This window comes from Sebastes fasciatus, chromosome 7 (assembly GCF_043250625.1).
Source record: "Sebastes fasciatus isolate fSebFas1 chromosome 7, fSebFas1.pri, whole genome shotgun sequence".
Lineage (NCBI taxonomy): Eukaryota > Metazoa > Chordata > Actinopteri > Perciformes > Sebastidae > Sebastes > Sebastes fasciatus.
Window position 1 is genome coordinate 30,973,681 of NC_133801.1, and position 24,975 is coordinate 30,998,655.

Sequence of the window (24,975 nt, forward strand, 5' to 3'; positions counted from 1 at the left end):
TTGTTGCAGCAGTACATCATATTCATGTTTCCATCAAAGGTTTGTGCAATTTATTAGCTATGTCAATTTTATAACCATATGATGGAAACTAGCTAAAGCTCATGTCATTTTCCTCACCTCATGCTTTGCAGTAGTGATGTTACGTGCTGTGCCGAGGCTTCGGGGCGCGTGTCGAGTAATCCAGGAAGTTTCCTGCGATGCGCGCATCGAGGCTTGTATCGTTTTAGACCAATGACGTCATTGATGGCATCCGAAGCCTCGCTGCCCGGCCATACCGCGTGACTGGTTCAGGAAGAGGTTCAGATCTTCACTGGTTCGACCAATGCCACTTTCCAGAAGTGACACAGAACACTAATATTCACCCTCCTGCAATTATTATATTATATTACACTACACTACAATAAAATTATTGACCAAATGATTGGTTTACACACATGATGCATTACTCACAAAACAATTACAGTTTATTATACATGTATCTTATATACTCCTAATATACTTACTAAATAGACATTTTATTATATATGATATACAGTATATTTAAATTGATTACATGGTAATAGATTTTTTTTCATTGTTTATAGTCATTCCCAACAGCCTTTACTGGCGCAAAATGCAGTATATCACAGATCTGTGGTCCAAGTAGACCACAACCAGCACTGCTCCCAGTAGAGCACTTACACTTACACACCAAAAACTGACAAACTGACAATAACCTGATATTTTCAGGTGGATTTTCATTTAATTCTCACTGTGCAATATCATTTTCCACTTGTGCAATTTTGTTAATAGTCTATTTATTGTCAATACTGTATATACTGCTCCTATTTTTATACTTCCTATCTTTATACTTGGTTCATATTTTGTTACACTTTGTGTAGCTCTTTTTTTACTGTGTTAGCTAATGCATCTTGTTTTTTGCACTATCCCCTTTGCTGCTGTACACTGCAAATGTCCCCACTGCTGGACTAATAAAGGAACATCTTATTTTATCTTATCACATGATTAAGATCATATCTGCCTGTTTTACACTCTTTGACCACCAGGTGGTTTCGTGAGCACATGAAGCCTCGAGCAATGAACCCTTTTCCGAACCAATTTGCTGGAAAGCTTCAAAGCTTCATGAGGCTTCATCTCCATCACTACTTTGCAGGGTCTACTTCCTGTTTGATGCTTGCCCCGCCCACCTGCGTGATGTCACACCAATGAGGCCATGCAACTTTGATCATGTGGTTTCATAGCTAGGGCTCAGCAAAAAAAGTTTATTTTCACTCATCAGGTGAGAAAATGAACCCTGTATAGTAACACTGTCCTATTAGACCTTATGTCCTAATCACCCTTACTTCACCCAACCCGGTCAAAGTCCAAACCAACCTTTTTTATGACATTCATTTACATTATTAATGAGTTTTGATATATCAAAAATGATTTCAATAAAATAACAGACTGAATAAATATTTACAATTTTTCCATTTGACCCATTAGTGACACCTATGGCCATCAAAAAATTTCCTCCATGTCACTTTGCATGTCATAATTATGATTGGGGTCAGTGGGCAGACATGCTATATCCTCAAATACGGGAGTGTAGCTGCTAAAAGGTAGGTGCATATTTAAAATGTGTTCCCATTGCTCAAACACACTGGAGGGAGCACTCTCAGCTTTATGCTGATCTGCAGTCGAGGTGTGTCTGAAGCTGCCCCCTGACAGGGATGACTGGTCATGTACATATTTCCTGGCTCTGACGATAGAGAACTGTCCACCCTCAGACTCTGAGCAGGTGAATGTGCTGTCTGTTTCACTGTCAGATGAGGCACCGACCATTGTGGTGGACTTGGCAGGTCCGGACCTCAGGGATGCTCGATGTGACATTGTTTTCTCCTGAGGAGTGTTTAGTTTATTAATTTCTTCAAAAGTGAGGCATTGCACAGGTTCTAGGAACTCCGGTTGTAGGAACCTCTTCTTGTAACACGGCGGTGTATGCTGCGAGTGCTCTGCATCGATCTTAGTCAACAGCTGCTTGTTTAGGAAAGCCGCATCTTGAGGCTTCGTAGGACTTTTTGCCCTCTCTTCACTGGGGCGTTCTTTCTTAAGTCCTTCTAACAGCATCCTCAAATCCCCCCACCGTTTAGCATCAGCTTTCACACACTTTGTGCTGTACCAGCTGAGCTTCAGTGAGGCAGTGTCTGAATGAAGTGCACTTGAGATGCTGCCGATTTCATAATACTCCAGCTCACTGTTTGGAACAGGCTGAACACTCGACAGACTGGCATCACCGTAAAACTCCAACCTCTGCTGATCAACACCTATTGGGTCTTGTTGTTTCTCTTTTCTTGCAGACTCTGCGAGCATTCTGTTGTCATCAAAGCAAAACCCTACATTCTCCGTCCCTTGCTCTGTTTTCTGTGGCAAGCTATCACTCTGACACTTTGCATTCTGCCGCCTCACACAGTAAAGGGCAGCACACATTCCTATAATCACCAGGATGGAGATTAGAGGAAGAATCACAGCTATGAGCCACAGAGGCGCACTGCCATGCGCCTCAGAGCATTGATTATGTCTCTCTGTGGTAGAGATACAGATGTCACAGGCGTGGTCAGAAACATTCTGGAAACAAATGCAGGACCTGTTCTGCACAGCAGGTCCACACGCACTCCACCGAGTCTGACAGTGTGCAGAGAGACAACGGCTCCCGGATGTGTCCTCCTCAGAGCAGGGTGACGGGAGACAGACACCCGGAGAGCTGCAGCTCGGCTGGACAAGAGTCAAGCTCGGCCAGACGTCCACCATCACACTGCGTCCACTGACAGGCAGAGTGTAACCGCTCACATTGAAGTATTGCACGCATCCAGTGAACCCTGAATGAAGACAGTTTCATCAGTGTTATTCAAAGTGCTAAAAGGACTGAATATGCACAAATTCACATGCTCTATCTCACACCAATCAAAGAACCTAACCTGATGAAGCCTCCTATATGAAGTATGAAAACTAATTTGCCATATAAGACCCTCATCAGTTGAGGATCACCCCCTAAAATCATCTTACTTTGGCTTATACACAACAAAGTTTCACTTATCTTTCAAATATTGCTTCTTTATCTGTCAACATGCCGTGTATGATACACTTGAACAAACACATGCAGTTTATTCTTGGCCTTGATTAACAGTACATATACTGTACAGCAGTTATGTGTCCAATATGTATTCATTGTTGACTAAAGAAACGATACATTATCATTATGACTACTTAGGTTAAAAAAAAAAGTATAGGCCATTTTATATCTGGTTCACACATTAAAGGAACAGTGTGTAACATTTCGAGATTAATTAGCAGAAATGGAATATAATATTCATAACTATGTTTTCAATAGTGTATAATCATTTGAAACTAATAATCGTTGTGTTTTTGTTAGCTTAGAATGAGCCCCTGGTGTTACATAGGGAGCGGGTTCTCTTCACGGAGTTAACCATGTTGCACCACCATGTTTCTACAGTAGCCCAGAACGGACAAACCAAACACTGGCTCTAGCGAGCAAGAGCCTTTCGCGTTTTTACGTTACCGGAAGGCCACCGTAGTTCTCCGACATGCCTGTGAAACTGCGGTAACGTGAGCTGCAGAGTGCAATACCGTGGTACCGCCAATCGTTGTCTGACTTCCGTTGCTCCTAAAGTAGTGTTATTATGGTATGGATGACCTTTAAGTGAGGCGAACGGCATTACCACGGTTGTGCACTTGGCGGCTCATGTTGCCGCAGTCTTGGAAAGGGAGGAATGAGGGGGAGGGGTACTCAGTTGGTTGCAATCTGCAACCACACCACTAGATGCCGCCAAAACCTACACACTGTCCCTTTAACACTTCATTTGTCAGCAATGATTACTGCATATTTACCTGACTGTTGGAGCTTTGAATCACCTGCTGCACCAACAATAATCTTTTCCACGCCAACAGGAGTGAGATCCATACTGAGGTCAGTGATGTTCAAGACTGATTTACTATCCAGAAGCAGAAAGGTGTCCTGTCCATCGCTGAACAAAGAGAGGACATGCCAGGCCCCGTCAGCCACAGGGGAGTCCACAGTGAACTCTGACAGGTGTCCTGACAGCGCATCTTTGGAAATGTACACAGGCTTTCTGTCTTTTATCTGAATTAAACAGAAAAAAAATACAACCTTCAAACACAAATCTAAGATGAATAAATATCTGTATAAATGCATTCCATACTGTGCCTACCTTCAGCATAGTGTATCCTGTCTTTACAATAACAAATATTAACACTCCATTATCTTGTGTCTTGAACTTGATGTTAATCCCTCTTTGGTCTCTGGTGTGTCCCTGTTTGTCATCATCCAGCCAGTCTTTTAGCAGGTAGTCTCTCTTGAATCGCTCCTTGATGACATACTCAATGTAGTCATTCCCAGTAAATCGCAATACAAGCTCCTCTGACATTTCTATTCAAAACGACAGAACATGGGGAAAAGAGTACTATGAAAATGATGAAAATCAAACAAAAACATTCCTGTGTATTAAAAGCTATTTTTACCTTTAGCACAGTTGTTTCCAGTAAAAGGATTTTTGCACTCGCAAAGATAGTCAGACCAAAGGTCGTGGCACACGCCGCCGTTCTTACATGGGTTGCTATAACATGGTGATGGCGTTGTCCGAGGACACCTTTATAAGACAAAAATGAGTTGCAAAGACAAATTGTTGAAATGACCGACTTTACTGTCTTTCAGAGGCTGTAGCAGGTTCAGATATCATATGAAACTAGAAAACCTAAGGAATCCATTGTTACCAACCATGTCATGCTAGCTTGTTTGGTGAAGAAAAACTGGCATGGCCATTTTCAAAGGGGTCCCTTGACCTCTGATTTCAAGATATGTAAATGAAAATGGGTTCAATAGGTACATACGAGTCTCTCCTTTACAGACAGTTTGTAGTATAAATGTGTTATTTTCGCCTATTCTAAAATGGTTTGAATATGTCTGCATACTGGGGTCCCTAAACAGTGTTGGAATTGCATAAATTGGGTATCACAGTAAAGCTGAGACTCTTGTGGATCCAATGACCCCAACAATGTCATTATATTAAGACCTTTTTTGAAATTTGACCTCACTGTATAGAATGACCTGTTGTGACCTCTAGGATAATCACAGCCTCATAAAACTTTACAAACACAGACTAGAGACCTACGACATTCAGAGGATGGATGGCTTTCTTAGCTAGATTGGCTATAAGGGGGTATCTGAGCAGTTTCCAGAACAGATGCGCTCGCCATCCAATCGCCAAAAAATGCAATTCTTGCACAAAGCTCCAAATGTCAAAAGTTTTTGATGCCAAATCACAGCACGGCTTTTTCTATGGTGTTCCTCAAGGTCTTGGTGACTTGATATTGTATTTTGGACCAGAACAACTTGACACACAGTGCTGAGCTGCATCTCAAATTAATTTTCAGGCTCCCAGCCTTCAGAAGTTGTACACCATGTCTATATGACATCTACTGTTGACCTGCTATTTCCACCTAAAGATCCCCTGTACACTCCTTCAAAAGACAAAAACAGGTCAATCGGGGGTCTTAGAGGGTTAAAGTATTTGCATGTCTTCATTAGATGGGGACAGTAGAGAACTGATATCAAATGAATTGGGAGAGAGGAGGTATGACATACAACTAAGGTCCAGCATGACTCGAAACAGGGATGCTGAGACCACAAGGTCAGTGTCACAGACCCCTACAACACAGAGACACCATGATAATATACAATAGTTTAAATCATAAAACCTCACAGTTTAATATTATATTGGGAAAGTGAATTGTGTATATGCCTACCTGTTAAGGATGTTATATGTTGCAAGGGCCATTGAAGGTCTCAGCAGGATGCCATTCACATAAATGTTCCGAATACATCCAACAAAGTCATGTGTTTTTATCTGAGCAGGACGCTGTAAAACAGATTCAAAAGTCCTCGTTCCTCCAAACGTCATATTACTGCCAACATCTAGTGTTCTGGTTGTAGATATAGACAGAGAGAGGAGAGGTCATTAATAAAGATTAAACACAAGGCCATGAATTGTGGGTAAGTAATGATTATTATTTCACTGCTACCTCTTTAAGTTACTGCCGTCACTTCGTGAAACACAAAATGCATCGTTCTCAACATCTGTGCAGTTGTCCACATGCAAAGAACCCATCTGTTGAATGCAAATAGTGCTAAATAAGTCTTTTCAGAAATAATACCATCTCATTAACCTTGTGCTTGGGCTGACATATCTAAAAACTCACATTCCCAATCCTCCTGGCGGTGACACTGTGGAAATATCCGTCTGCCACTTGCTTGTGTGTGTGCAGCCTCACAGGTCCTGAGCCCAGGTCATAAGAGAGATGCATGGCGCCATTCAGTATCTCCAGCGCAAAGAACTCCCCGCTGGATGATCCTCCGGGGTTGTACAGGAGCAGGGAGTTCCTCTGCACTGTCGCGAACTCTAGGGAGATTAAATTAGTCCTGCGATCCAACGGGGGAAACTCCATGAAGGAAAGCTCCTCAAAGCCATAACTGTGCTCCTCGCAGCGGACTCCACTGACTCCTAAAATAAAAGGAATAGTTCATTACACTTATTTGCTTTCTGATTAGATGATAAGATTGATACCACTCTCATATTCTGTAAATTAAATGCAAGGCTACAGATATCAGCTGATTAGCTTAGCATAGCACAAAGACCGGAAATGGTGGGAAGCAGCTAGCCTGACTCTGTCCAAAGGAAACAAAATCCACCAGCAGCACCTTAAAGTTCCAGTGTGGGGGATTTAGTGGCATCTAGTGGTGAGGTTGCAGATTGCAACCAACTGCATACCCCTCCGCTCACCCCTCGCTTTCCAAGTGAGAACTAAGGTGGCCTCCAGGTAACGTAAAAATGCAAAAAGGCCTTCGCTAGAGCCAGTGTTTGGTTTGTCCGTTCTGGGTTGCTGTAGAAACATGGTGGTGCAACATGGCGGACTCTGTAGATATGAAGGGCTCATTCTAGACTAAACGAAAACACAACAATTCTTAGTTTCAGGTGATGTATACACTAATCAGGACATCATTTTGAATACTATATTCTGATAACAGATCCCCATAAATCCTACACAGTGGACCTTTAAAGGTCATTATTTAAAACTGATGTGCAAAATGTAAAGTTTTTGTTTCAGGGGGTTGTGTGCCAGACTGTTTCTTAGGTGGGCACATATAGAAGAGACCTAGTTCATAGTTCATTCAGATGTTGTCTCTTGTGGGGAGGGTGTGTTTACATATGAGGAAAACGGCGTACAATTTCAGACACTCTCTCGTGGAAAGCACTCATAATGTTGCACTGATTTGTATGTATGAAGAGTAATAGACATTGTTGTGTAAAGAATGAAAAAGGAGACATCGGAAAGGTGTGGGAGTAGGGGTTTCCGTAGCTATTAAACCATCCGACAAGCACGTCTGATGGAGTATACTGGTGCCTGGTGTCTCCGCAGGTTGCCTAGCGAAGGCTCCGGACCAAGAAATTATGCGGCACATTATTAAACAAACAAAATATAGGTTAGTTAATGAGCTTTATGACTTTGTTTGATTTTGTTACCTTTGGACAGAGCCAGGCCGGCGGTCGGTTTCCCCGTTTCCATTCTTTGTGCTAAGCTAAGCTAACTAGCTGCTGACCGTGGCCTTGTATTTAACTGATTTAACAGATACGAGAGTGGTATCGATCTTCTCATCTAACTTTCCGCAAATAAACACATTTCCCAAAATGTTGAATTTTTGCTTTAAAGATCCTTCTTTTTGAATTATTCTTACCAAAGGGGCAATGACATGAGTATCCTGTCTGTGAATTGATGCAGCTGCCCTGAACACAAGGGGTCGATCTACAGTGGTCTATGACCTGCTCACACACTTCCCCTGGAAAGAAACCCACAAATAAAGCCCAGACTTTGAAGAGATTCTGGATTCTAGTCATGCAGAATAATACATAAATATGTTTTTAATGCACCAAAGTCTACCTTCAAATCCAGGCACACAGTGACAGTGATATCCATCCTGAGTGGGAGTACAAGTTCCTCCGTTTTGGCACTTCACCTTCAGGCATTCATCTACATCAGTAGAGCAGAAAAAGCCAGAGAAGCCACTCTGACAGTGACAGTAGAAACTTCCTGCAGTATTCACACATGTGCCTTCGTTCTCACAGGGATTCACCTCGCATTCGTCAATGTCATTTTCGCACAGCGTCCCGGTGAAGCCAGCTGGACAGGTGCAATTAAAAATCTCTATCTGCGGTGACACAAAGATGACCGCCGGGCTTTCCAGAACAGCAACATCCTGGCTGATGTAAATGTTTGTGTTGCATGTTGCCCTGTTTTGACAAGGGCTGGTGAGACATGGGTCACTTGTGATGTGAGAAATCGTCACATTGTTCTGACCCTCCAGTAATTTCTTATGGCCTACAGAGATACCGCTGGCTACTTCTCTGCTAAGATATTGACCGTCGTAATTTTTTACCGCAGTCAATAGAAGGATTTCACTGCCAATATGTTTGATTCCAAATACGTGAGTCTTAGAGGCCTGTAGGTTAAACAAGCTGTCGAGAGCTTTCACAAACCGCAAATACTTGTTAGACATAAACTCTTCCATTGAGGATGATGACACATAGAATAATATGCAGCTGTCTATAGAAGCATTTGTGAAACCTTTGTAGTGTACATAGATGCTGTTGTTGACTGGGAAGTGAAGCTGATCTGTAGCCTCGATAGTGAGGTTAAATGTAGCCTCGCCTTGAAAAGGAGACGACCACAGCTCACACGTGCCATTAGGTATTGTAAACATATTGAGTTGTCCATTTTTGATGGCACAGTGGAATGTGTCAGACTCATCCACATCATCAGGATGGACGTTACCAATCATGCCCCCTTGGAAAGAACTGCCAAAATATTTCACCTCTATGAAGATGTTTCTAGGCAGTGAAGGGTTATCGTTTTCATCCACAATCTTGATGTGGATCATTGTCGTTGATGACAGCGGAGGGACCCCTGCATCCCTAACAGCAACCAGGGCTCGATATGCATAGATTTGTTCCCGATCAATGGTCCGTGTGGTGAATAAAACTCCATCAGGTGTCAGGGAAAAAGCACTACCTGTTGAAGGATTTACCAACCAGTAAGTAAAAGGTCCCCGGTTGGGCGGCAAGTCAGAATCAGATGCATTTAATCTGGCGACTATTGTGCCTTGAGGCTGATTTTCCTTCACTTGAGCCTCAGTGAATGTGAGTTTGGGAGCGTTGTCGTTAACGTCGTCAATAGTCACAAGGACAATAGTAGTCCCAGTGGCTGGTGGAGAGCCATTATCAGTGGCTGTAACAGTCAGATTGTAAACTGGCCGCAGTTCTCTGTCAAGCGAAGAGTTTACTGAAATAACACCACTGGATGGATCAACGGCAAAAGAGAAGTTTCCATTTTCAACACCGAAGAAGAAGTTATTCCAATCCAAGATGGAGTCCTCATCCAGAGCACTCACAGTTATCACAGATGTCCCCACTGGGCTGTCTTCAGCAACATCGGTCATATAAAGCGCAGAGGTGAAAATGGGTGCATCATTTGTGTCGATCACACTGATGTGGACCAAAGTCTCGTCTACATCCATGCCAGTGATAACACCAGAATTCTTTGCCAGGACTTTAAAAACTACATGACTGTTGCCTTGTTTCCTCAAACTGCCAGCTGTGTAGATTTCTCCAGAAAGTGTGTTGATTTCAAAGCCCATGTGTTTGTTTTGACCAAACATCAGGTAGAACACCTGACCTTCAGAGCCTTGGTCATCATCCGTAGCTGTTACTTTTCCAATCCTACTTTCAACCGGCACATTTTTTAATACAGAAAAGTGATATTCTTTTTTCCTGAATGTAGGCGCGAACTCATTGACATCTGAGATTTGGATAACAACGTGTGCCAAACCAAATAATGTATGACCACCAATGTTTAAAGCTTTGATTGTTATATCAAAGACCTGCTCTCGCTCATAATCAAAGACGTCCAAAGTGGTGATAGTGCCATTTCTTGAATCAATTGCAAATTTGTCCACATGGCCAGCGATGAGAGAGTAGGATATTTGTGCACCTGAATCAGCATCCGCTGCCTTCACAACTAGGACATTTGTTCCAATTTCAGAGTTTTCAGGCACTGACATTGTATACTCTGAGGATGGAAAGACTGGAGGATTGTCATTCACATCCATAACTACCACTGTAACATTTACCATGCCAGTTTTAGAGACCCAGCCTCCATCTATGGCTTTGATTTGGAGATGATAAACACCTTCTTTTTCAAAGTCTAGCTCTCTGATCAGTGTTAGCAGCCCAGATGCTTCCCCTACAGAGATTGGTAAATGTGGATTTTCTGGGGTAATGCAGTACATGACGGCACCATTGGGACCATAGTCCCTATCTTCTGCTTGAATTCTCCCAATTACTGATCCTACCGGCAAGTCCTCAGGGACAGAGAAAATGACATCCGGCTCCCTAAAGCTTGGAGAAAAATGATTCTTCCCAGTGATTTCAAAGGTGATTTCAGTCTGTGATGACAAGGAGGGGAAACCCTGATCTTTTGCCATCACAAATGCAGTGAAAAACAAATTCACGCTCTCCACCAGACTTCGATTTAAAATTACTTTTCCACTGTCTGCTTGGATCCAGAAGAAATCAGACGCATTGCCTCCAATCAAAACATATTCAATCCCAACGCTGACGTTACCGACATCCTGATCTATTGCTGTAAACTGGACCACCTCGCTGCCAACGGCCATGTGATACGGGATAGCAATCAGAGGCAGGAAAGGTAAAAACATTGGTGGGTAGTAGTTGTATGGTTCTAATCTCACTGTGACAGTGGCGTTACTGTACAGAGGAACACTGCCACAATCAATTGCAATGACTGTAAACTGGCAGATTTCAAAAGCAGAATTACGAAGCATCAGTGGCTGCTTTGTATAGATCTCACCAGAGGACGCGTTCACCCAAAACTGCTCATTTGGAGGTTCAATAACGTACAAAATCTCAGAGTTTTGCCCCACGTCTGCATCTGTAGTAAGAACCCGCATAACAAACACCTCTTTGTCTTGTGTTTCAGGGAGGACAGCACTGTAAAAATGATCAGAAAATACTGGTCTATTATCATTGACATCTGCAATGATTATAGTGACGTCGGTGCTAATGCTCCATGCTGAATCATTCGCATTTACTTTCAAGATGTAATGATCCTGCATCTCCCTGTCTAGAAGTCCTTCAACAGTGATGTAGCCAGAGGTGAAGTCAATATTAAATGGCATATCATCACTTTGGTCAATTATGGAGTAATGAAATACTGCGTTTGCACCAGTATCATCATCAGTTGAGGTGACTTGTATAATCGTGTGTCCAACAGGAGAATCCTCGGGTACCTCGGTGAGAAAAATCTGTGAGAAACGAGGTGCGTTGTCATTTCTGTCTAAGACAACAACAATAACAGTTGCTGTGTCTTTATGAAGAGGGTTGTTTAGCTCCGCAGCTTCAACTGTTAAATTAAATTCAAGGGTATTTTCTCTGTCTAAACTTGTAGTGGTGCTCAATAAACCATTTTCAGGGTCAATTGTGAAAAGACCATCAGTGTTTCCTTCTGTTATATTGTACTGCACTGTGCCGTAGCTGCCTGAATCGGCGTCAATGGCGATCACAAATCCATCACAAACCCAGGATGGCGGGGAGTTCTCAAAAACCTCACACCTGTACTCAGCTTGGGTGAACTGAGGAACGTTGTCATTTACATCGCTGATGTTTATGTGAATTTCGGCAAATGACGAGAAAGGAGGCGAGCCAGCATCTCTGGCTTCAATCAGCAAAGTAAACTCCTTTTTGTTCTCGTAATCCAGAGGGTTCTCCACCGTCAACGCTCCACCCAATTGCGCCACATGAAACATGTCCTCAAAGTTTCCAGAAGCCAGATAAAAAGAGACGGGTTCAGCTCTGATGCTCGCTGCAGAGACAACTGCAACTAATGTTCCTACCGGCTCGTCCTCAGAGAGGAAATCACTCAGAACGTCCACGGTCATCTCTGGAAACTCTGAGATGTTCTGAAACCTAATGCTGATGGTAGTGGTCTCGAATTTAGGATTTTCTCCAGCATCTTCCACGTGTACATAGACGATGATAGCTTCCGTACTCCAGAGATCACTTGAAGCGAATACAGTGCCGCTGTATGGATGGATGGAAAACAGATCTGAACTCTGTCCATACAACGAATAATGAAGTTCTGCGTTCATATCAGTATCTCCATCTGTTGCTTTTACTGCACAAACAACTGAGCCTGTAGGGGGGAAAAAAATAAACAAAATAAAACTCTCAATCAAGTCCATGTTATCCAGTATGAAATATATAACGGTCAAGTGGAAGTAAAAACTCTCACCTGGAGCCATCTCAGTGGGCACATAGGCCACATAGGGATTGTTCATAAACTGGGGCCAGTGGTCATTAATATCTCCAATGAGAACAGTAACAAGTACAGCGCTTGACAGAGGCTGAGTAGGATGCTGATCACTGCCAATCACCATCAACCTGTAAATGGCTACAGTCTCCCTGTCCAGGATATCAGTTGTAAACAGCTCTCCAGATGTTTCTTCAATGGCGAAAGGCACATCAAGGTTCTCCATGGAATACCTAAAGGGGAGTCAAAAGATGTAAGAGCCCATCAGTGTACTATGATAAAGTATACATCATTATAACGTATAGACCTATATAATCCAAGAGGGATTTCATTTGCTCTTATGCACCATATTCAGCAAGTACACAAGAAAGACTATTGTGTAAAAAATGTTGATCTTAATGTTATGCTGCTATCCAAACATGATACCAAAGTAGGCCACATCCAAAAATGCGTAACTTTAGCAGTAATTTAAAGCTGGGCTGGGTAATCTTAAAGGCCCAGACACACCAAACCGACATCAAAGAACTAGAGGCGATGAAGGCCGACTGTTGTGTCTCTTCCACGTCGCTTTTGTCTTGGCCGACAGGTTGTGCTTGAACACGCTGCAAAGACTACAGGTGACGGCCAGTTAGGTTGTACGTGCACCTACGTGAGAGGAAATAACTCTCCCTACCAGCAGGTGGCGGTAGTCTGTATTTGTCATTCAAAAAGGGAAACCAGAGACTGAGGGTCCGCCGCCAATTCAACATGCTGAATCGGCCAAAAAACCTCTGACAGATTAGAGCCGACGGCACGGGACACACCACAAAAACTAGGCGACAAATGCTCATCGACAGCCTCAAACTGGCCGACGACCGACCGTCGGCTTGGTGTGTCAGGGCCTTAGTAAACTAGCAAGACTATACGCTAGATTTTAAAAAATGATCCAACCGAAAATCTAAGCCCAGTGTTGCCAACTCTTTTCCAGTGAAAGTAGCTAGCAGCACTAGCTCCAAAAGTCCCTAAATTTAGCAAGAAAGTAGCCAAGTCGGCAACACAGACAGTCCGTCCCGTCAGGCCTTCCTCCAAAGCCACTCCCCCACAATTATTATTGTGAACGTAAACATATAATGAACGTAAACAACGGACATGGCTATCGTTAGTACTGACAGCTGTAAAGCTAGCAGCTTGTGGAAGACTCCGGTGACGTGCAATGAGTGCGCGAGCAGAGTGCACGCAGGTAGGTGGGTAGGTAGGCTGTTCAATCATTTAATTCGGTCAGAATGAAATGATTGGGCGGGTTTATTACAGTCCTGTGATAGCCACAAATACCGGATTATTTTCTTCTTTTTGTCAGAGCATTTGATTTATTAATTGCAGTTGGGATGTAAAGACAATTTCAACAAATATAACAAAAAATATTTTTGAAGAAGATTACCAACCCTTACTTTAAGTATGTATTATAGATAGTACTTCTCAACATTGCTCTCAAATTCTGAGTGACTTTTTGACATTTTACCTTATTTCCCCACCGACACCCTCATCGATGTCCGATGCAGTTATCATGGCAAACACAGTGCCTATAGAACTGTCCTCAGACACTATGGTGTTGTAGACTTCCTCTGTAAACTCTGGCCGGTTATCATTGACATCATCCACCACGATGTGTATGGTCAGAGTTCCTGTTAGGGGTGGCAATCCTTCACATGACAAAGTAAATAATAGTTTATCAAACTGTTTGAAGTGACACTGAACAACACATTATAAAGTGATCACACTTAGCTTCGGCCTGAATCACCTGAATCGACAGCAATGATGGTAACGAAGTACAACGACCCCGTCTCTCTGTCCAGGCTGTGTAAAATTTGAAATGTGCCACTGGGAGTGATGGAGAACAAACCATCCCTATTTCCTTTCTGTATGAAATAGGTAAGCTGGCTGTTGACGCCCAAATCTTTATCCAAAGCTGATACCTGGTTAAAAAAAGACAATAAGCAATAGAAATGAACATAAAACATTCTGTAATCAACATTCTGTAATCAACATTCAACGAAGATGTATGTGTTACCTGACGTGTTAGCTGAGAGGGGTCCTCCCCATTCTCTATTACATGCATGGTCAGTGTTGGTGGAGTAAAGAGGGGCGCAAAGTCATTGACATCCAACACTGTGACGCTGATAGCAGCAGTAGCAGATCTGTGTCTGTTCCCCTGATCCACAGCTGTTATGATTAAGGTGTAGCTTGAATCCCTCTCCCTGTCCAGGTTGTCCATGACTGTGATGACACCTCGAACCGCGTCCACCACAAACGGACTCGCCTGGGTCAATATGTACCCTACTTGTCCGTTTGTCCCGATGTCTCGATCATGAGCCTGAACCTGAAGCAGGCTCGTTCCTCGAGGGATATCCTCTCTGACTGTCAGGCTGTAGTCGCTTTGAGAGAACTCTGGGTCGTGGTCATTAGCATCCTCAACGTGCACCGTGACATTCATAACGGTCGCCATCCTGGGGGAGCCTTTATCAGTGGCTGTTACAGCAACAGTCAGGGTATCTATCTGTTCTCTGTCCAATGCCTCCTCCAGGTATATTTTCCCACTCCTGTTATCGATGCTAAACACGCCACCAGACGTGTTGTTTAAATAATATAAAACTTCCCCGTTGGATCCAATGTCTTCATCCTCAGCATGTACAGTCATTACAACAGAATGGAGTGCAGTGTCCTCTGGTACACTGACTATTTTGGCTGACACAAACACTGGAGCATTGTCATTGACATCGTCGACCGCCACACTAACACGTGCTGTGCTGGTGAACTGTAAAGACACAGGCTGGACACAGTCGTTGGCTGTCACAGTCAGATTGTAGAAGGGTTGTCTCTCTCTGTCTAACTCTGCGTTCAGGCATAAACTACCAGCTGTGTTTATGAAGAACACTTCTTCTTCGTCTCCACCGATCACTCTTAGCTTCAAGTCTCCATTGTCACCTGGCAGACAGGAAAAGATAATACATGATGTTATCACAGATGATGGATTGTCCTTCTCATAATGGCTTGGTGGGCTATATATATATAAATCAGGAAACAAAACTTTGCACTTTGCACATGACGCACTGATACTAATGGTACATGTCCACAGGCTCCGTCCTTTCCACGCCTCCCATTCATCATCTATATAAGCAACCAATGCATTCTGGTAGTGTGGCGGCGTGATTTGAGAGACCCACCGTCACGTCGCCTGCTCCTCATTTGCATAAAGTTGAGATTTAGTCTACTTTATGCAAATCAGGGTCGTCCCTGTTCGCTGTCAATCTAAAATAAAGACATACTCAGCAACTGCATGGCTCATTTCTCGCCTCAAGTGTTTTCAGAAACACTTTTCGGTGAACTGTTTCCATGATATAAGACAAAAAACTTTCCAAATGAGCCGCCATGTTGGTTCCGGTTTGCGAGCTGGGAGCAGCATCCCACGAGGGAAAGCGTTCATCCAATCAGGTGCCTATAGTGCCTTGTGTCTAGTGGCAGCCCATCAAGGGTCCAATGCTGGGAAGTGAGGCGATCCCTCGCGTTAAAAAAATGCTCCTTATGTACCATAAAACCTGTTTGCTGCTAAGTACATGTAGCCCCAGGGCAATTTGTTCTGCCCCTGAGTGCCATTGTGGCTGGTTTCCTGGTCTACTGCCAGTTTCCTGGTGGTTCTACTCAAAATAAATATGTTTTGGTTAATATTTACATGTTCAGTTCAATATACACACACAGTATGTTGTGTCACTTTAAATAGGTTGGTTGCAGTGTACTTGTTGAGCATGTGGTTTACTTTGACTACAACCTATATGGTTTAATTTGATTACATGTAATTGGTTGTTTATGTGTCATGTCACTTTACCTAGTTGTGATTGGCTGTGGGGCGGGACTAGCGAGGAGCGGGTGGTCGAGAGAGAGAAATGAGGGAGCGGCGCAAGTGGAACGAAAAGAGATGTAGTAATTAGAGATTTATGGTTTAAAGTGTGTTTGTAAGTTATAGTGCTGTAAAAACTAGAGCCTAGGACTGCAAGCCAGTGAAACGCCTTATGTATATGTTGCGAGTAGTTAAGTGGCTATCAACGCAGTAGCTGATATTGCGTCATTAGCCTTTACAGCTAACTAGCCAAGCTAACTACCGCGGAAGGACACTCTGGACCGCCCAGATAGCCTCCAGGTGACCTGGATAAAGCCTGGTAGCTCCTCTGGCAACGCGGGAGAAAGAAGGTTTCACCCATCGGACTGCCACGGTCAGCTATCAGCCGTTCTAGCTTTTTGCACTACTCTTGGAGGTGCAACATTAGGACTCTGTGATACTAACTCTGCTACGCTAACGTGAGTACTCGGCTTTTATTTGGCTGTTAGAGTGAAACGGTTTCAACTGTTTTTGGCCACCACGTTCCCAAACATCAACCAGGCCTGCAACGGGGTTGTTTTCATTAATGGTCCTTTTCTGTTTGCGGGCTTGTGTGTGTTTGTGAGAGTGTGTGTGAGAGTGTGTGTGTGTGTGTGTGTGTGTGAGAGTGTGTGAGAGAGAGTGTGTGTGTGTGTGTGTGAGAGTGAGAGTGTGTGAGAGTGTGTGAGAGTGTGTGTGTGTGTGTGAGTGTGTGTGTGAGAGAGTGTGTGAGTGTGTGTGTGAGAGTGTGTGTGTGTGTGTGTGTGTGTGTGTGTGAGAGTGTGTGTGTGTGTGTGTGAGAGAGTGTGTGTGTGTGTGTGAGAGAGTGTGTGTGTGTGTGTGTGAGAGTGTGTGTGTGTGTGTGAGAGAGTGTGTGTGTGTGTGGGCCCACCAGGTTATTTTTGGTGAAAGTAAAAGAAATCATAAGAGTTCATTGCATATCCTTTGGTACTGCTTTATGTTATTTTGGGCTAGACCAAGTACATTAAAGGGTGACATATATGCTAGTGACCCCAGAAGGTTAAAGGAACATAGAAGATTAACTTGGGTTAATACTGACTTGTTTATCTCTGTGGAAGGTCAAAGTACTATTTTCTTGGTATACTATTATTGAGAGTATTGTGAACCTTTTTTATTTTACATATTTTTGATATCATTCCCTTTTAGTTAATAAATTGAGTAAATTGTTGGGGACATATTTGTTATGTGATTTTTATTAGGTATAAACATAACCACAGTGCAGTCACATATAAGAAACAGGGAAGAAATAATTATGGGTTATTAAAATAAAGCAACAACAAGAATAAGGGTTTAACTAAAGCCAACCTGGGAATTAAGTTTTACGAACACAGGGCGCTGCCTTTATAAAAAGGTGCAGAAAGCGCTACATACATGTGCTAATAATATACTTAAGGACCAAGGATATCCTTATTATCCCTGAGGGGCAATTTGTTGTACAGCAGTGCCTACATAATCATCACACAAACAATAAATACAATAAAGATCACATTGAGTTATTTAAAAGGCCAATGGCAGCAGGGACAAATGAGTTCTTGAGTCTATTGGTCCTGCATCTTGGCAGATTGTATCGGCGGCCAGACGGAAGCAAGTTGAACTCCTTGGAAAGGGGTTGGCTGGGATCAGCCAGGATTGACTGGGCCTCCTTCAAAGTCCTAACCTTGTAGTAATCAAGTATTCATTAGCCATAAAAAAAAGAGGCCCAGTATAGGAATTCACTGGCAAATGTGAAACTAAAATGTGTTCAGACTGGAGCTGCCAGTTAAACATGAGATTTTCAGCAAGACACAATCAAATAACACAAAGATAAACAAGATGTGCGATCATCTCTGAACTTGCCAAATGTGGCATGTCTAGCTAAGAAATGTATGAATAATAATTATGCTAATTTTTCCACACTCATAACTTGGAAGGTTTAATTTTCAGTCATCCAACCGTCAGGATAAATCTGGGTGGGGAAAGTGAAAAGCAGCCCCTGCCCCTCCTCTCCCTCATTACCACCGCTGAGGTGCCCTTGAGCAAGGCCCTTAACAGACTGTGGTTATACTAGACAGCTTCCAGGTGTAACTGTGAATGTGATCAGCGTGTTTCTGAAAAAGAGAGCATTGCTCTGAGTGACACTTCCCCCTGGTGGAAAGCGAAAATCCATGCTTTTCTTCACACTGGACATGCAGATTGCATTGCATGCAGGTCAATATATGTACTCTATGCTTATTGAACATGTAGATGCTGTTATAGATAGGTATGGTGCATTTAACAGCCTTTGGCACTGAAAGACCTCTACCAGATGTAAGACCAGATCCTCAGGCATGGCCACTAGAGGGAGTAATTTCCAAACATGCCTCCTATGAAGAAAATCCCTCACAGGCAGAGGTGTCATGTAAGGAAGTATTTTTTTTGTATCTGTACTTTACTAGAGTTTTCATACTTCTGTCAACTTTCGCTTTTATTCCACTACATTTCCTAAATAAAATATATACTTTTACTCCAATACATTTCCCTTAAGCATCTTCATTACTATTGCAAGCAGGTTTGGTGAATCAGTGATCCTAGCTCGCAGGTAACATCATTCATGTGATGGGCAAGTGCAAACACAGTGCTCTCATAGCCATAGTTAAGTTTCCATTTCCAGACAGGCTGCATGACTACGAGGGAAGGAAAAACTGTATTTTGCTATTTAAATCCTTAAAGTGTAATGTAGCCTCAATTTTAAGGTGGTGTACATGTTAGGAGGAATAATAAGGGCACGGTCATACATGCGCGAATGCAAGCGAGTTACCATCACCTGCTGAGGCGATTTTCGAACTGAAAGTTCACCAAAGTAAACTGCATATCGAATGCAAAAGATGCCAATTTGCTTCGTAACCGGAAGCAAATGTTTTTTCTCACTTTCGCTCACGTAGAATTGGAAGTGAACGGGAGGCGAATATAAATTTCATACATGTGTGACCGCCCCATAAACTTAATAAATCTAAAAATTCTGCTTTTTTATTATTAGCATTTATTTGTACTTTTAATTTTCAATACTTAAGTACATTTAATATCAGAAAATGACTTTTGATACTTAAGTACAGTAAAATATCAAACAATTTAAGACTTTTACTCAAGTATTATTCCAATAGGTGTATTTAACTTTTCTGGTTAGATATCTGAACTTTTACTCAAGTGTGGCTTTCAGGTACTTCATCCACCACTGCTCATAAGGACGAAACTCGTGTTGAAAAACTTTGCACACTACATATTTGCATTTCCCACAACTTTATCCAGTCATTAACAAATAGTTCTTTTTTTTTACCACAATGTTTTTTTATTCACTGTTGTGCAACATTTTGATCCGTTTTTTTTTTTTGTGACTATTGATCATATTGTTTTGCATTGCAGTTGTTGACACCATTGATCAATGATTACTTAATTGTTTTCCGAAGATGCATATAAAGCACCTGTTGCAGATTGCCATCATTTTGAGAAATGTATATACATTATATTGTGATGTTTTTTGGTGTCTGTGTCTGATAAACATCTGATTGATTGAAATGTTACACAGCTACAGTGAATAAAAAACACATTGTTGGAGCAAAGAACAGCATGTGGATTCTACTTTGCCTTTACGTGAATGCCACAGGGGCCATACAAATGTGACATCTGCTGAATGTTGGATGAATGTTATATTTCAATTGTGCTTTTGCACTCACCATCATCTTTATCTGACACGTTCAAGGACAGGAAGCAAGCGCCCACCCGTGCGTCCTCCAGCAATGATGCAGAAAAGGCATCCTGACTGAACACAGGGGGGTTGTCGTTCACATCCAACACATTGAAGTACACCCTGACACCGGATAGCTGGGAATCCCCCTGCTGCACCACCACAGTGAGTATGTAGAGACTTTGTGCTTCGAAATCCAGGCTGCGGGATAATAGGAACTCCCCTGAGAAGAGGCTGAGGAGGAACAGGTTCTCTCCGTCATCCTCCTGCACGGAGTATGTGATAGGCGTGAGACTCTCAAACACCGCTTCCACCTTTCCCACAACTGTTCCTGTCAACACATGCACAAATCACTGTGTGATCTAGTGAATGTATAATGAAAAGAAAACATATATGGCAACACTATTGTCAAAGACAAGCCCCTAAACTATCCTAAATATTAGGAATGAGGATAGCATATAAAATCACAAGTTCAATACTGATATTTAAAAAGATATCATGTAATACTCTAATTAAATTAAGATTTTGCCCTGATTTACATGGGGAAAGGCCTCGCTGCACAGATGACTAACCTGGTACTGTGTCTTCTTTCACTTCAAATGAATAAACAGTTTTGGAGAAAGCCATCTGTGTTCGCCATCTGTTATGGGAGTGTAAGCCTTCTGTGCCATGCTTGGGCACAGCATCAATAGATGTATAATACCAGGAGGGAAGCGTATGCTGCCCTGAGACGATATCTGCAAACTGTCTCCTACTGCTGCTCACATTCACTGGGTTTCCAGAGGAAGGTTCATGAGAGGATGCAGTATTAAACACCTGAGGAAGCATGGAAAAAAGAAAAAAATTACTCCTGGTTTCTTGTTAAAGTGAAATATGTATAAATGGACAACTTTTGAAGCATTTAAATCGGGGGTTCTCACACTTTTTGGGGTCAGGGAGCCCTTAAAGAGAAGAACATTTTCCAAGGACCCCGTCTTAATCGTAACACCAGTTAAGCATAATGCTTACTGCCATTTTTACTCCTAGATGCCATTGGAACTATTTGTATTCTAAAACTTTTCAACCTAAATACTTCCGATACTTCCGATAATGTTTGATAATGATAAACAGAAACATATTTCAGTTTGAATCTTGTTGAGATGAGATGATCTATTATTAGTCCCACAGCCAAAAGAGGGTGATTTTATTCAAATTTCATTTGGACTCAACTTTTTCTAGCCTATATTTGCAGTAATTGATCTTAAAAACTTTCAGAAAATGAACAGTAAGAGTGGCATAGTCCTAATCCAGATATTTAAATTTACCAGTCTAAAGCTGACTTTCAGTCAGTGCTTCAACTTATAAATAATGAACTTATTGCTGTGTGTCACAATCATATCAGAGTTTCTAACATGGGTAGGAGTAACGGACACAATATGCTTTTTTATATTGGTGCAAATGGTCCCTATCTGTAGATACACACTTTTTAATGATACAGCACAATTTTAGCAAATTATTTCACAGACCCCCTGACAGAGTGCCACGGATCTCTGGGGGTCCCCAGACCCCACTTTGAGAATCACTGATTTAAAGACAGATTCTACACATTTAAATGCATTAGAAACTTATGAAGTTGATCAATTCAAACACTAAGTGATGTTTAAATATAATCAGTTTTCTCTCACTACTACAACATATGAACTAACAGGCCAACTTACCAGAAAATTAAACAATAAAATTGTACATTTTCTCCAGTGTCCAGTAGAGTCCATTATAAAGTTTACTTCCTAAGTGCCTCTTATTTGCAAAAAATAAAGTGAGAAATTAAGAAAAACAAAACAGACATGGCATTAAAAAGTGTAGTCCTGGAAACTGCACGGCATTACCTCCCCACAAGACCAACAAATGGAAAACTATAAAAGCTGTATCCATAGTGATTACTCAATCTGCTCAGTTTGTAATCCTGATTGACACGCCCCTTTGACATCACTCTATGCAAATCCTGCAAGCAGAGAAAAAAAAGCTCTTTTGGGGCTCCTAAATGCAGCCGATTGAAAGTTTGTTGCTGTTATATGGTTTTCCAAAGAAAACATGCCTTGCAATTTTTAAATTAATTAGTCCACGTGTTTGCTTTCTTTATAAAAGGAACTGAGTAATAGGCCATTATACACTATGCTTTGCTGAATCTGTCTGTTTTATATTCTCTCCGTGGATTGAGGTTCCTCGATGTAGAGATGAAATAGACTCTTTGAACGGTTGCCTCCAGTAAGGTAGCCTAGAGGGAGCCTTTCTTGCTGCATGTCAGACGGGGAATTCATTCACCAGGGGCGTTCATTCACTGGGTGAAAGGAGAGAAAACAAAAGAAAACTGCTGCTCTGAATCACAGGTTTCAAAAGAGAGCTGACATGACACTGTGGCACAGAGTGTTACAGCTGAATATGAATTAACAGATTGTTAGTGTACCAACAATCTAACGGTTTCTTGGCGCAATTAATTAATTAGAGTATTAAATAGTCTCTTTGATATTCAGAATTAATTTACTGCCTCTTATGGGATTACATTTATGGTTTACTAAATTATTGGTACACAAGGGAACAGGACCATCATCATCACCGCTTCTTCCCTCATGAAAACAACAACTGTTGTAATCCTAACGTTAACTACATGCAGGAACACCGAGGATGAAAGCCTGTTTCTGTGCGAGACCTGCTGAAAGGAGAGACCACTCATTCATATTTGCAAACACTTTTGAGAGGACAGTTCTTTGTGTGGCAAAGGTCAAAGCTACTGAGAAAGGTCTGATGAATGGACATGTGAACCCCCTTTAAGTGACTACGAAGCCACCGTGACTGTGAGACCGTCTCCGATTACACGCAGAGGGAACTCGATCCCGGCAAAGGATCACAAAAGGTCCCAGCCTGGACTCACTGGGGAGGTGCACACACAGGCCATAGAAAGAACTTCTCTCTGGACACTTTGGTGAGACTAGAATAGACACCTAACACTTAAAGGTCACCTATTATGCAAAATGCACTTTTCCATGTCTTTTAAACATCAATATCTGTCCCCAGTGTGTCTACAGGCCACCATAGTATCATAAAAGACCATCCTCTCTCTTTTTCTCCTCCTCCGTTTGTCCGGAAATGGGTGCAGAAAAAAAATTCGCTTTTTTCCTTGTATTCTGACGTCATTAGAGAATGCAAGCCACGTGAGGGTTTCCTGGTCGAACCAGAGAGAACCTTCAGTAGCTGACCCCGCCCCACAGCGCGTCACTGTCTCTCCTCAACCGAACTTGAGCAAAGTAGCTCCTACTGTTATAGTGGAGCGGATAGTGGAAAAATCGTGCAAATAGTGATACAAGCACCAAATTTGGCATGATGATTCCCGAGGGGTCACTTAGCAAATATAAACGATCGGCCACTTGAAAATCCAAGACGGCGGCCATTTTTCAAGATGGCCGCCAAATTGACCTGCCGTTAATGGTTTCTCTCATAGAAATTCATCTACTTGGTCAATTTGAGTGATCTTGGTGTCAAAGTATGTGATTTCTAGCATGCTGGATCTTATTTTGATAGTTAAATCATTTTTAACTTCAATATAAATTTAGTCGCGGAGAATGTTTTTCTTAAAAAAATGCATGATTTTGATGAACTTGAATGATTGTGATGTAGAATTATATGTTTTCTGGTATGCTATCTAATCTAACAATTTTTACAGCTTTAACATCCTCCAATACGTTTTGTTTTTTTTACTTTTGGCTGTCCGGTGAGTCTTTGCTTTGTGGTGTTTGCAAGGCTCAATTGGCTTGTAGGCCTACTGTTGTAGATATCAATAGCTGCTGTTGCCATAGGTGTAGGGGCTTAGTGGTAGAGGTAGCACCTTTGTTTCAGAAGTCAGCCACATCCTCCAGGATGGACTACTCGCACTGGTTCACACTACTTGCCCAACTCTCATCTAAGACTCCATGAAGTTGCCAGTGCACGGCAATGACCACACCTCGGACACCATGTTGGCTCATGGGCTGAACTAGGTGAGGGTAAAACACAGAGAGTCTCTGTGTGATGGAGTATTTCTAGCTCCAAATTTCAAAGTGCATAGAGTCAACGAACCAGCCATCTTTATCCATGAGGTTCCCACACCAACATATCTATCAGTTGCCTCTTTCTGGTCTTGGAAAACACAGACAGGCCAACATACATAGCAAAAGGTGTCTTCCTGTCCTTGGATTGCCTGTGGACCTGCGATCCTTCCCTGTATTTGGCAAAACAGCTCTACTGTAACAGTTGCAAGGTCAGATTTTGATGTGCCATTTTGGAGTTGTGACTTGATATCAGCCCCATGTTCAATCATACATACAAACTGAAGCAGTGATGGTGGGACGGTATCTTCAAGGTACCCATCATGAGACGTGCTGTTGAATTCTGATTTATGCTGAAACATGTCACGACGTATCATCTGAGCAGCCTTTGCCAGGTGGACTGCTTCTCCATATTTGCTTCCTTCTTCTGGGACAGCTCTTCTTTCTTCTGCAGCTGTTGGGCATTCAGATAGGCTCGTTCTCGTTTGTACAGAGCAGCCAAGCAAGCAGGCTGACATCTCCAGCACTCAGATTGGGAAGGAGCTTTCCATCACTGAACGGGCACTTGCTTGCATGGGATACAGCTAGGTTCATGCATTATTTTACGCAATCTGTACACTATCTGGATAACTGAAACCCCATTATCCTTGGCTCGGCTCTCCCGCGCTTGCACATCCTGTCGATTCAGGTTTTGCTGCCTTAAACTGATCAGGGGTTGGTAGTAAGCAGCATTTTGGCCACTAAGTATAATGCTGAATCCTACTTAGCTGACGTTAAACCCCATTCTGAGTTACACAGCAGCGATTGTCACCAGTGTGCCCTGGTAGTGCCCGACAATCACTCCTTTTCAC

At 42.4% G+C, this 24,975-nt stretch overlaps 3 protein-coding genes across 3 annotated transcripts; all 3 read right to left on the bottom strand.

Moving 5' to 3' along the window:
• Positions 1 to 560: 560 nt before the first annotated feature.
• On the bottom strand, positions 561 to 6,605 carry LOC141770840 (protocadherin Fat 4-like). Its single transcript, XM_074640689.1, has 7 exons — positions 6,277 to 6,605; positions 6,100 to 6,185; positions 5,824 to 6,000; positions 4,540 to 4,667; positions 4,230 to 4,447; positions 3,889 to 4,141; positions 561 to 2,858 (listed from the first exon to the last, which is right to left on the bottom strand). Exons 1-7 carry the CDS (start codon positions 6,520 to 6,522, stop codon positions 1,501 to 1,503), a joined length of 2,466 nt encoding a protein of 821 aa, XP_074496790.1. The 5' UTR covers positions 6,523 to 6,605; the 3' UTR covers positions 561 to 1,500.
• A 1,271-nt stretch (positions 6,606 to 7,876) lies between these two features.
• Positions 7,877 to 12,332, bottom strand: LOC141770841 (protocadherin Fat 4-like). Its single transcript, XM_074640690.1, has one exon. The coding sequence runs from the start codon at positions 12,293 to 12,295 to the stop codon at positions 7,967 to 7,969; it is 4,329 nt and encodes a 1,442-aa protein (XP_074496791.1). The 5' UTR covers positions 12,296 to 12,332; the 3' UTR covers positions 7,877 to 7,966.
• LOC141770989 (protocadherin Fat 4-like) lies at positions 12,319 to 20,693 on the bottom strand. The gene is made up of 7 exons (XM_074640838.1): positions 20,639 to 20,693; positions 20,056 to 20,397; positions 14,504 to 15,417; positions 14,234 to 14,408; positions 13,955 to 14,117; positions 12,536 to 12,689; positions 12,319 to 12,339 (listed from the first exon to the last, which is right to left on the bottom strand). The coding sequence occupies exons 1-7, from the start codon at positions 20,691 to 20,693 to the stop codon at positions 12,319 to 12,321; spliced, it is 1,824 nt and encodes a 607-aa protein (XP_074496939.1).
• Between the last annotated feature and the right edge of the window lie 4,282 nt (positions 20,694 to 24,975).

Bases quoted from the DNA above. Each gene is read 5' to 3' on its own strand.
- LOC141770840 (XM_074640689.1), bottom strand. From the start codon at position 6,522: ATGGAGTTTCCCCCGTTGGATCGCAGGACTAATTTAATCTCCCTAGAG. The intron at 4,448-4,539 runs GTAAAAATAGCT...CGTTTTGAATAG, and splicing joins TGGAAACAACTGTGCTAAAG to AAATGTCAGAGGAGCTTGTA. The intron at 2,859-3,888 runs GTAAATATGCAG...GTCTTCATTCAG, and splicing joins TTCAAAGCTCCAACAGTCAG to GGTTCACTGGATGCGTGCAA.
- LOC141770989 (XM_074640838.1), bottom strand. From the start codon at position 20,693: ATGGCTTTCTCCAAAACTGTTTATTCATTTGAAGTGAAAGAAGACACA. The intron at 20,398-20,638 runs GTTAGTCATCTG...ATGTGTTGACAG, and splicing joins GAAAGAAGACACAGTACCAG to GAACAGTTGTGGGAAAGGTG. The intron at 12,690-13,954 runs GTAAAATGTCAA...ACTCCCCTTTAG, and splicing joins GGTGTCGGTGGGGAAATAAG to GTATTCCATGGAGAACCTTG.
- LOC141770841 (XM_074640690.1), bottom strand. From the start codon at position 12,295: ATGAACGCAGAACTTCATTATTCGTTGTATGGACAGAGTTCAGATCTG.